This window comes from Populus euphratica, unplaced genomic scaffold (genome assembly GCF_000495115.2).
Source record: "Populus euphratica unplaced genomic scaffold, PopEup_1.0 scaffold13.1, whole genome shotgun sequence".
NCBI classification, from domain to species: domain Eukaryota; kingdom Viridiplantae; phylum Streptophyta; class Magnoliopsida; order Malpighiales; family Salicaceae; genus Populus; species Populus euphratica.
In genome coordinates this window covers 149,508-162,278 of record NW_011499872.1, presented here as the reverse complement: position 1 = coordinate 162,278, position 12,771 = coordinate 149,508, and the positions used below count along the sequence as shown (strand labels likewise).

At 30.5% G+C, this 12,771-nt stretch overlaps 1 protein-coding gene across 4 annotated transcripts; it reads left to right on the top strand.

The window, feature by feature from the left end:
* Positions 1-8,405: 8,405 nt before the first annotated feature.
* LOC105127435 (floral homeotic protein APETALA 2) lies at positions 8,406-12,129 on the top strand. Of its 4 annotated transcripts, none has more exons than XM_011028724.1 (10): positions 8,406-9,469; positions 9,620-9,645; positions 9,766-9,799; positions 9,943-10,030; positions 10,151-10,293; positions 10,481-10,525; positions 10,632-10,735; positions 10,818-10,948; positions 11,129-11,248; positions 11,706-12,129. In XM_011028724.1, the coding sequence occupies exons 1-10, from the start codon at positions 8,913-8,915 to the stop codon at positions 11,964-11,966; spliced, it is 1,509 nt and encodes a 502-aa protein (XP_011027026.1). In that variant the 5' UTR covers positions 8,406-8,912; the 3' UTR covers positions 11,967-12,129. The 4 variants fall into 4 exon arrangements, with proteins under 4 accessions (XP_011027026.1, XP_011027027.1, XP_011027029.1 ...); XM_011028725.1 differs by having other exon boundaries at positions 8,408-9,469; positions 9,769-9,799; XM_011028727.1 differs by lacking the exon at positions 10,481-10,525 and having other exon boundaries at positions 8,408-9,469.
* The last annotated feature ends 642 nt before the right edge of the window (positions 12,130-12,771 follow it).

Here is a 12,771-nt window from a genome sequence, read left to right as displayed (position 1 = left end):
AAATTTAGCACTAAATACATTTAGATTCAACAATCGAGTCCATGAAGGGCAACAAAAATATATGTAAAACAACTAAACTCATACTAGGCCTTAAGTTGCCCTTATCGCTACAAAAAAAAAACCCATTGAGCATTTATTGTTACAATCTCCATTGGATTGTCTCTACGTGCATAATAATTTTGATAGGAACTTTAGTTTTTTTTTTTTAATCTTCCATGTGATTTGTCATTTTAAGTAAGAAATTCTTAATTATATAAATTTAAAATTTGAGCCAATGTTTGATATGATTTAAAATTCAAGTCACAAGTTTTAACCAGGTTATCTCGAGTCGATCTAAATATTTTTTTTTATCAAACAAATAACATTATAAATTATTAAATAAATAAATAAAAAAATCAATGGTTTGTAATCAAATTTTTCCTAATCAACCTAGGTTTTTAACAAGGTTACCCAAGCTTTTGTCTCCCTTCGTTTTTCCTTAAACTCGACTTGGTTCCGCCTCAAGTTAGTCGGGTCTCAATTTGACTTCTAAGGCTAGGCCAAATTTTAAAATTATATTTTAGTTTGTTTGCTCAACCCCTTATAGTAGTTTTCATCCTAGTTGGAATTGTGTTAATTGGGCCTGGATTCTAATTGATTTTATGTTTGATATCTTGGTAATTTTTATGGTTGTGTTTTAAAATAAAATAAGTTAAAGAATATTTTTAATTGTAGTTTAAAAAAAATATATATGTTTGATTAAAACTAATATGAGATGAATTTGTGTTTTTAAAGAAAATAAAAAGTAAATCTCCATAAAAAAATGTCACTAAAATCAAAATTTAAAATATAATTATGTATGAGATACAATACTAATACTAAAAAATTTTAAAAATTGGTTGCTCAATTAACCAAATGATTTTTTGTATTTGATTAGATAAAATTAAAAACTCCTATAATATCACATTACACGGTATCCAATTTTTCATATAATAAGCCTCCACTGAGGAAGCACTTGGTAATTGGTATGCACCTTTTTAAGTGACCTTTCAATGTAAATTGAGCTATTAGTCAACTAATAATAGAAATGATTCTGTTTGTTTACATGGGTGCATCTATTTTTAAAATAAATTGTATAAATAATATATTTGATAATAATAAAAAATGAATTATTGTATACATGGCCCGTTAAAAATAATGGTTCATAACGATTAATTGCATTGTTCACTTCAAGAGTGAACAGTACCCTTGACGTGAACAATACTTACTGAATTAATTCATTTGGAAATTGTTCACGTGAACAGTGAGATTCACTTGGCATTGTTCACAGTAAAAAAATTGTATATTTTTTATTTTATTTGTGTTTTATTTTAAAAATTAAAAGGTAATCGCTTGATAACGTAACAAAAAATTTAACTTTTGTTGTTACGTGCTTAAAAAATGATAAAAAAATATAGTTTTTGTTTGGTAGATTTTATACGTGATGAAATTATATATTGTTTAATGGAATAATAAAAACTATTTGATACCAATATTAAATAGTTAAATCTACAATATTTAAATTAAAAATTATAAATATATATATATATATATATATATTAATTATTTTATAACCTTAATTTGAAAAGCATTCTTTTAATTAAATCTACAATATTTAAATTAAAAATCATCTATATTAATATATATACTTTTTAATTATTTCATGACCTCAATTTAAAAAGTATTCTTTTAACCGAACACATTAAACTATTTTTTATTCAACCTCAATTTCAACTACATTTTTAATCAAATATGTATTATTTTAAATCAATCTCAACTAAAAATACCTTTTATAAAATATTTTTTTCAAATCATAACAACAACAACTACCATATTACTAAACACACTCTGAGCTCAACACATAGCTTGAGCCCAAGATGGATGGGCTCGAGCAAGAAACTTAAAATCATATAAGACGTATGACCAACTAATGCTAAATGTGCACCCTAGCATTCCCATAAGCTCGAGTTATTATGTCTAAGCCTAGTGTGCTTAGGTTTAAGAAGTGTGTCTAGATCTATTTGTATCTTTAATGACTATAAACTCCTTGTATAAGTGAATAACTGTTTTGAAAAAAATTTCAAGACTATTCGTGGATCTCTTAATATATTGATTTAATACATATTATTTTAAATAATATACAACTCAAAGTATCACAAGGATAAGATTATATTTTAACTCAACCTCTTTATTAATTAAACTTTTTGACTATAAATTTACTTTAATTTTTTTTAAACTTGAGGTTTATAGTTTTTATTTTTTATTTTTAATATTTTTAAAGTATATATTTTAGAGTTTATATTTTTAATTATTATTATATTTTTTCTATTTAAAAATTTATTTACTCGAGTTGAAAAATCTTGATATACATTAAAGTTGATCTTTTATATATACCAACTATTAGTTACCCTGACTAGGAGGCATCATTTACTACCAGCTGACACATAACATTTGAAACTTATTAACTTGTCAAACATAAGAATTCTTAACCTTGTACCAAACACGATTTAAAATATAAAATAATCTAGGGTGAAAGATTTTTTAAATTTTGATTTAGAAAGACAAACTTTGATTTCAGAAATCCCAACTCTATACAAACACGAGAAACAATATCACTGGTTTACTAGATAAGAATGTCAGTTGCTTGTCATAATGCGAGAGGAAAAAAAAGAAGAATTTTGGACAATAATCAATATGAATTTTAAGCTGCTGAATTTATTGTTGGCTTTTAATTAATTAGATTATGATAGATGGATAAGTTCCGATTATGATATCAATCAAATTGAACGATGATGATTTGCCACGTCATAAAAATGAAAACAACCCAACGTTATTTTATTTCTCCTATATAACTCAAATCATTGAATCCAAAATCAATTTTGAGATTTGGAATATAATCCGCCATGTTTTTCTAAGAACATATATGAGAGAATAAAATAAAAAAAAATTGAACTCTATGAGTACATTTGTGTACAGTGAAACATGTATTTCTGTAATTTGACTTTTGAAACTCATTTGGAAATGTAATAATTTTTTTAATGTTTTTTAAAAATATGTTTATCTTGAAGGAATTATAAATTAATATTTTTTTCATTATCTTTTTAATTAATTTTAATGTATGTTATTAAAAAAATTAATATATTTTTAAGAAAAAAGTACTTGTATGAATGCCTTTTTTTCCTCTTAATTTATTTACTGTCACGTGGTATATCGTGAAAAGAAGCTGGATAAATTTATTAAACAGTAATCGGATTGGTTGAAACTTGTATATACTTAGTAATACGTCATCGATGAACAAAGAATATTTATGTAAAGGTATGAATGTTTTTTTTTTCCCCTCTATTTACTGTCACGTGGTGTTCGTATATGAAGTTTAAATCAATCGCTTCATTTTATAATATCCATTACAAGACAAAAAAATTTATGAAAATCTCAATCTTTAATTTGTTTGTGGGTTCGATCGTGATTTTCAAAGTTTTTTATTTTTTTAAATTTTAAATTATTTTTTATTTTAATATGTTAACATTAAAAATAAAAAATAATTTTTTTAAAATAAAAATAATTTTTAAAAACAATAAGTATTATTAGTAATATGCGTCCATGGTTATAGGTACACAATTTCAATGGGATGGAGTAAACCAGCATGAGCTCTGACTGAGTGAACAGTCTGAGGACACGTAAATCAAAGCTTTAAAGGGAGATATCCGTATAATACTATTCACTGTCGGTTTCTTCGTCTTTTTCATAGCTTTTCCTTGGCACCTTCCACTCCTCAAAAAGGGCAAGACTGTTACTCCTTGTAATGTAAAAATAAAATAAAATAAAATAAATCAAGCAACATAACAACATGGAGGCAAGAGATCCATTTCAGTTATACACTAGCCTGTTAGCATTCATAGATGGGGCACATGACCGGTTAGTGCAAGTGATTGCGGATATAAGAATAAAGTTATAGTTACTTTGTAAAGTATTTTATGTATTAAAATATTTAAAAATAATTTTTTTTTTATTTTTTAAAAAATATTTTTAAGATAAGCACGTTAAAACAATTTAAAACACAGAAACAATTTATTTTTAATAAAAAAATATTTTTTTAAAAAATACAATTTACAATGCATTTCAAAACAGTATGCAAATTTAAATATTCCTTTGCCAAAAAAATTGAATTGGAATAATTAATATTAGCCTGACGCGTGCATGCCAATATTTGTTTTTGAGGAGACATCCAAAAATACACGATAGAGATGTGTGAGTGGGAGAGAGACAAGAGATAAAATTAAAAAAGAAACAGAAAAATAAAATATTTTTATAATTTTTTAATGAATTTCTGTATTGACTTTTTTTTTTATTCTTTTCTTTTTGTTGTGCCTGTCTCTCTCCTATGTTATGACTTCTTTTCCAACTTCAAGGTAATAATTTCTAACTACATTTAATTCTTTCTCTTGAGAATATTAAGTTCCAATGTTGAAAAATGTAGGATGAAAACTTAAAGACGGAGGAGAGCTAACTCTTACTATGGAGTTCAAGATCCATTAAATCTTCCCAGCTACGCATTCTTGTTGTTTTTATCCCTTATATTACTTATGGAATTGTAATGTTGTTGTGTGTGTATTCTGAATATTAACTGAGTAAACAGTATTTAAAATTAACATAATTACTTTTAAAAAAACCCAATAACTGGGAGAGGTGTGTGTTGTAATAGAAAAGATGAACAGGGGGGGATCAGGTGTGAGAAAAAGGGCATGTAACCTTACTACGGATTTATTAAAACTTCCATTATCTGGCTAGGAGGATGGGTGCGTCTAGTGGCTAAAATAAAGCTTTCATTAAAAGTTGATAGGTTTTTTTAAGCTCCTCAACATAATAATAATAAAAAAAGAATAAAAATTAATGATAATAGAGAAATAAAAAAGAGAAAATTTAAAAAAATTTATATCACTTTTCACTATTATTATATGTTTATTTTTTATCTATTTTTTGCATTACAAGCATGCATCCAGTAGTTATCGTTTGAAAGATGACAATTTTTTTAATTTAAAAAATATTTTACTGTAATTTTAGACAGTAATTAACTTCTTTTTTATTGATAAATCATATAATAGCTATATGATTTTAAAAACAAATAATTAAATTTCAAGATAAAATGGATCGTTTATCGTTTTCTCGAAAAGTGGGAGGAGTTGTGTTCTATGCTCTTTCCTCCACACGGGATTCTAACGAGTCTCGTGTGGAGATGAAAGAGGACTGGGATCCTCCATCAACAGACGTAAAAGATAAGGTATTTTATATTTGTACTTCAACCACAATATTTTCCCTTTTTAATCAGATTTGTCAATGACAATTGAAGCAAGTTTAAGAAACAAGGGTTGTCTTCTTCTTCCTGGTACACACATGGAAAACCTGTGGTCCCCTCGTGATATTTGTGGGACCCATCCACCAGGACTAAGCAACCACAGCCATTGGATTTACGGACCATTGTCCGTGGTTCATGATGTGGGGACCACTATTACTTGCACGTATGACAATAACTAGATCAAAGATATAAATCAATCGAGGGTGGCCCTTGGAATTAAAATTAAACTTCCATTTACAGTAAAGTTGTTTCAGCACGGCTTCTTTTTTCTTTTTATATATATATATATATAATAAGCGGCTACTGTATCTCCGTCCACTCTTCAAAGCCTGTCATGTTTTGCCACGTATCTCGCGCTGGATGAGTTTTGTGTGTGGTTTAATTTAATCAATTAATTTATTTATGTGATGGGAATGCAGAGGCAGGCTATGCTTTCATAAAATTGATGACCGACCTTTTATTGTAAGTTGAATGGCTAGCTAACAGAGTTGATGGTTCCTCTGAATTGCTATATATTTTGCTAGAAAGATTGTCTTATATATTGACAATTTCAACTAAAAATCATGAATAAAATAGGACATATATAATGACGACGATATTGTTGGTCATATCTATAATCATTTTTTTAAATTAATTATATATGTGTGTTCTTGTATGAATGTATACAAAGTATTTATTTATATTTAGTGTATTTCAGCATTGGTTTGCCAGGGAATAGCACAAACAAGTCTGTCAAATTATGTGCACATTAATGTTTTCTTTATTTTTTTTCCTCCTTTTTTTCTTACGAAGTGGTGAATATTATGTATTTTTTGCTGCGTAGAGACAGTACGATGATGGTGATTCTAGTTTTCAGAAGAATTTGTTAGACTCCTTTTGCTATTTCTTTTGATTGGTTGTCGTGATAGATTTAATTTATTGTTAGTATATAGACAAATAAATCATGATTGCGTACGACACTGTATTCGTAATTAAAATCGCGTCTTTAATGTTATTATTGTAGTTATTTTTTAAAATATTTTTCATATAAAAATATATTAGAGTAATATATTTTTTAAAAAATTATTTTTGATATCAATATGTTAAAATTTTTAAAATTTAAAAAAATTAAAATAAAAAAATTATTTTTTAAAAATACAAAAACAAATAAAATATAAAAAAGTATAATGTTTGGAAAGAATAAATCATGGCAACCTTGTCAAACTTTGTGAGAAGCCATTGCTGGTAGTAAGTATTTTTTTGTCAATTTCTAACTTTGAAATCTTGGCTTGTTTGTAATTGTATCAAGAAATTTGATTTAATCTTTATGCATGCATATTGACAACAAATAAAAATAATATTCCAGAGCCATTTTCTTAGCAGAAATTCTAAGCCTTGCTAAATAACTTCTCAGATTAAATTAGCCAGCGCCTAATTCTAAAAAAAAGAAAAAGAAAATACTTACCAGGACTCAAAAAAAAAAAACATTGTTATTTAAAGTGGCTATCAATGAATGCTCCACGAATGATGAATGTTAATATTGTGTAAAAAAATCAATTCAAATTTAATTTTTTTAATATATCTTTTAATATGAAAGTTTTTTTACTTAAAATTTTCACATGTATGTATTATTTTATATTTAATTTTTATTAAATAAAATATAGTGAGATTTAAATTTATAATAATTTAATTAGAAAAACATTATATCAAGTAATTATTTCTCCTAGACATTGAAATTTTTAAAAAATCTTACAATATAATTTATATAATTTTCTTTTACGCTAAACATAAAACATAAAGTATATATCAACAATAAATTAAAATGTTTTCCAAATTAAAGAAAATAGGATGTGTAATTAACGATGGTGAATTGATACCAGACTGTTAGAGCAATCAACATTTCTACCGTGAAATAGCGAATCAATTCCTTTGAATAAAATGTTTCGCTTGTTTCAGAATTCTACTGTATCAAGTTCTTCAGTAATCATATCATATCCTCCATTAATCTACCTTGCCTTTCTTGCCGCACAACAAGCCCCGAGCCCAGATCCTCCGCCCTGTGTTTTCTCACCACTGCTAGCTGGATTACTATCTATGATTATGTTCTTCTTGCTATTTGAAAGCCGAAATAATTTTACTAATTAATTGTTAATGCACATGAACTCAGATCTGGTTTTTTTTAGGACACTGACTTAAGGATGATTATTTTATTTATTAATTCTGTCCTAAAATGATTTGAAACTAAAATTTCCAGACTAATATTATCCTTAACACCATAACCAAAATGGTCAGGAGAATAGTAATAGTGGTTATTAGTTGAGTTTTTTCAAAACATAAATAGCTAATATGATCCGAGCCCCCCTGCTCCAATCAATTGTAGCTGCAAAGTATATCGACCAATCAGCTTTATATAACATTTCTTACAAACCAATTTTGATATTTTATGAGTGAAAATCTGATAAATAAGAGAGCGAATGATAAATAAATTTGTTACATTTTATGATTTTCAAAGACTAAAAACATTGGAAGTGTAAAGATTTTTAGAATATTTTATTTTATTTTTATTTTATACATTCGTACATTCTCTTTGTCAGAAAACTAACATAATCTTTTAAAACCATATAGAAAAAATAAACTAGATTTTTTTTTTAAATCCATCTTTTTTTTTTTGTCATTGTTTTTTATTAATTTTATATTTCAATATTTAATTTATTTTGAATCAATATATATATATAATTTTAAATTAATTTTAATTTATTTTTGTGAGATTATTATAGTTTTAAATAAATATTATGATATTTAAAGGAAGCTAATTTTGATGTTTTATTAGTTTTTTCAAGGTAAAAATTTAAAAATAATATGAGTAGAAGTAAGTAGCAATCACGCGAGGACTGTGAAATCGGGTTTGGCCGACAAAGAGGTAAAAATAAGATTTGTGAAAAAATATCTGGAGTGCAAGTCTCACCTACTATAACAGGCATCCCAAAAATAAGGGGCAAGTGTAAGAATATTACCCTTTACGGTTAACACGTCCCCATCTCTTTCTTCTTTTATTTTTTTTTCTTTTCTAGTCCTTGAAGCCAGCTACAGATGCTTCTCTCTCCCCTTCTGATCGTCAAACTCCTCAATCATCTCCTCTCTCTAGGAACTTTTACTATATTGCAGGCCGCTTTCTCTCTCTCTCTCTCCATATGTCCATATAATCTGACAGAGGCATTTTTTTCTCTATTTTTACACACCCCTGCCTTCTCTCCTTCTCTCTTTCGTTATCCTTCAAATGTACTTTGGTTAAGGTTTCCCGGTCACACACACCGTAGTAGTCTTTTAGTCTATCTTCTTCTTCTGATCCCATCCGTTACCCTCAAGAAACTGTCTTTCAATTTCTCTTTTTCTCCACCATTTGTTCGTTACAAATTTATGCATCTTTTGTTGATTTTTCTTTAACTAGACGCCATTCTTGAAATGGGTTTTGCTTATCCTGGTTTGTTTCTTTGAAGGATCGAATACTAGGGAGTGGGAACCATAACATAAGCCAAACAAACAAAGAAAAGAAAAGATCATCATGTTGGATCTCAATCTTGGTATAACCTCTAGTGATTCATGCTGTGAAGATAACAACAAGAACAATATGATGGTAATTGTTGATGTTGAGAACCACCAAAAAGAAGAAGCAGCAGCTTCAAGGACTCAACAAATGGAAGATTCAGCTACTTCAAACTCCTCTATTACCAACACTACCGAAGATGAGAATTCCTCAAACAACAGTAACTCTGCTTTCATTTTTGATATCTTGAAGAAAGATGGAAACTTTACCAACACAAGCACCATTAATGCTTCGAAAGAAACAAACCGGAACTGTGATTTCACAACTCAACAACTTTTTCCTGAAAGCACCGGGCTGGAACTGAATTTCCAGCCAGGATTGGCTGTAGCATCAGCTACAAGACCTCAGTGGTTGAAGCTTTCACAGATGGGGTCAAGTCCGGAGGCGGAGCCGAAAAATGTGCAGCAAAAACAGCAGCAAGCGAGGAAGAGCAGGAGAGGACCAAGGTCTAGAAGCTCACAGTATAGAGGAGTGACGTTTTACAGGAGAACGGGGAGATGGGAGTCACATATATGGTGAGCAAGCATGGATTTGCTGTTGGGATTTGCTGCCTTTCTAAATCGCTCATGTTAATTGTTTTTATTTTTAAGTGTATGTCTGTTGATAAGAGTTTTGCCTGGTTATTTTGTTCACTGATCTTGATTTTATTTTTTTAATTGGCACAGGGATTGTGGGAAGCAAGTATATTTAGGTAAGCAGATGGATGAGCTCACGGGGTGACTGAAATTTCTGGCAATATATTAGTTTTGGTTGCGATCTTGTATTAATCATGATGACATTTCGTAAATAATTTTTGTCTTTTCATGTTAAGCAGGTGGATTTGACACTGCTCATGCTGCAGCAAGGTAGGAATTTTGTTAATTATCCTCTCTTTAAATTAGAAGTACTTTCTCTCATGAATTACGAGAAAGTACTTAAATTTGTTCGAGTCTTAAAAGGATTTGAAATCTTGTTTGCTTTGTGCCTTCTTTGGATCGATCTTGTTCAGGGCATATGATCGAGCTGCCATTAAGTTTCGGGGAGTTGACGCGGACATCAACTTTAATTCAAGTGATTATGAAGAAGATATGAAGCAGGTGAGTATCCTTCTCAATAATAAATTACTATCTTTTGTCTCTTACTATTTTCTTTTTCCCTTTTCTGGTCTGGGAAGGGGGGTTTTTGTGGATATTAATTGCAATATTGATGGACTGTAGATGAAAAACCTTAGCAAAGAAGAATTTGTTCACATTCTTCGCCGTCAAAGCACCGGTTTCTCACGAGGTAGCTCAAACAGAGGTGTAACTCTTCACAAAGGTGGCAGATGGGATGCTCGAATTGGGCAATTCCTTGGAAAGAAGTGAGAGCCCCTAAACCTAAAGACGTTTTTTGTTTTAAATTGATGTCAGGACATGTGATTGTTAAAACTTGATAAGCATTGCTCTACACTTCAATTAGACTCTAAAAAACTAAATCAAGAAGTAAAATTTAAGATGGCTATTTCAAAGAGAAAAAAACGCTCAGGCAACACTTTCTCTGATTACCAGGCATATTTATCTTGGATTATTCGACAGCGAAGTAGAAGCTGCAAGGCCCTTGTGATCTTGAATTTGTTCTCTTCGATTCTAATTGTTACTAATATCCGGATGATATTTAAAAGCTAACATATAATTTCATCTTCATTTTCTTATAAACCAGGGCTTATGACAAGGCAGCCCTCGAGTTTAATGGAAGAGAAGCAGTAACCAATTTTGAGCCTAGCGTTTGTAAAGGAGATGCGATTTCCGATCCTAGCAATGGAGGTGCTAATACACTTTTATGATGCTATAGTTTCTCCCTATTGATTAGTAAATATAATAAATTTTCCTGGGGATATAAATGCAGGAAGCGGCCACAATCTTGATTTGAGTCTTGGAATTTCTCAGCCATCAAATGATCCCAAGGGGAATGACAGTGTGGGAGACTCCCATTGTCGTTATGGTGGTTGTGAAATACCCAGAAAAGAGAGACAAGTGGTATGATTCTATCTAAAGATGCCAGAAATTAATTGCTTTTTTTCACTGTTAAACATATTCTTGTTGCTCGATCCAATCTTTAGGCATATCTTAAATCATGTGGCTGGTTATAGTCCTTTCTCTTCTGAAAATGCTTGTAATATAGCTGCTGGAAATTGATGCCACGTTGTGCTTTTGAAGGTGGAGGGCAGTACTGCTGCAGCACATATGGGCTTTCAAACCCTTCATGGTTCACCAATGGCATCAAAGAACCTTCCAGCATGGTCTGGCATGTACCCTGGTTTATTATCAAGCTACGAGGTAGTTCCCTTCTATTCGTTGTGCCTTTTTTCCTCACAGGAAATTGAGTTGCCTTTTCTACCGAAAACAAAATGCACATGCAGCATATTTTAGCTTCAAAGAATAACTTTCAAATAACAGCAGAAAAACTGTGCCATTAAATTTAGCTCCTGAAAGAACGATTTTGGCCTGGGCCTTTGCACGAAAGAAACTGCTTTTGAATCAAGTCTTATGCCCATGAACTTGTAACGACCATTCGTTTGTTAAGAGTCTAGCCACTGAAATGCCATCATTATGATAATAGAGGGCTTCGTTTTAGGAGCGCTGTCTTATCAATTGAGACATGGTAACTAGGTGCCTTTTCTCTAATCTCCAAAAATTGTGGTGTCTATAGGGCTTCTACTCATTTAATTGATTGTCATTGCTGATTTTTTCATATCATTACGAGTACATGTGCTGATTGATCTTATGCTGACAGGAAAGGACTGCAGAGAAGAAGGTTGAAGCTGTTTCTTCACCGAGATTCTCAAGCTGGCCGTGGTTAATAAATGGCAGCAACAATGTAGTTGCTACAATGTCACAGCTCTCTGTTGCAGCATCATCAGGATTCTCTTCGACGATAACTGCCTCTTCAGCGACCCTTCCATTCAACCAACAGAACCATTTCGCCAGCAACCGGCGTCTTGCTGCATCCACCACATCTTTCCCCAACCCCTCTCTTTACTCTTACAAGAGATAATTAATGTTAAAACCTTGAGCAGAGGAAGAAAACCGAATCAACTGGAGTCTTGAGGGTGGATATTGTTTTGATTATGTAATATAACATGAAACATAGATTGCTTACAATCTGTTCATCTGCCTAAAGGCGAATCAGAGCTAATCCTACTCTGCGTTTTTTTCAACGAAATGGTCATTCTCGACACTCGAATTTACATCATCAAGGCTGTAATCCCGCCAAGCAAATGGTTTCCCCTAGCAAAGAATAAAAGACACGAGATCTTGTTTATTTACTTGAAGGCAATTAAATTATTCCCGAGTACGACCTGACCGGTGCAAAATTACATCATGACTTCGATCGTGTCTGTTTCATGACCTAGATTGATGAAAATATTCCTACAAGTATTAAGGATGGGCAGTATCAAGTCAAATTAGTTACTGAATGAACATATCTACCGAGGATAAAAATTAATTGAAGTATCGTTGCCTGCTTCTGACTATCCTACCTTTGTCATTGGCAGCCAGAAATGCTGACATTGACAGTTGGGTAGACAATTTTTTTATTCAAACTATTTTAACTAGATTGAATTCTCCAAGTTCTAGCCTTCTGGTGCTTCGGTGGTTATTTTCTACTTGCTCATATCGCTCGGCAACATTTTAATTTTCAGTCAGTGGACAAATCTCTATGGGGCTAGTGTACATATGCACACAACAAATAAAATAAAATAACTAATGAAGACATGTTTATAAAAATATATAAGCAGGTAGAATTATTAACAGTTTAGACTTTCAGCAGCTCTTTTTGTACAAGAATCATAGCCCAAACA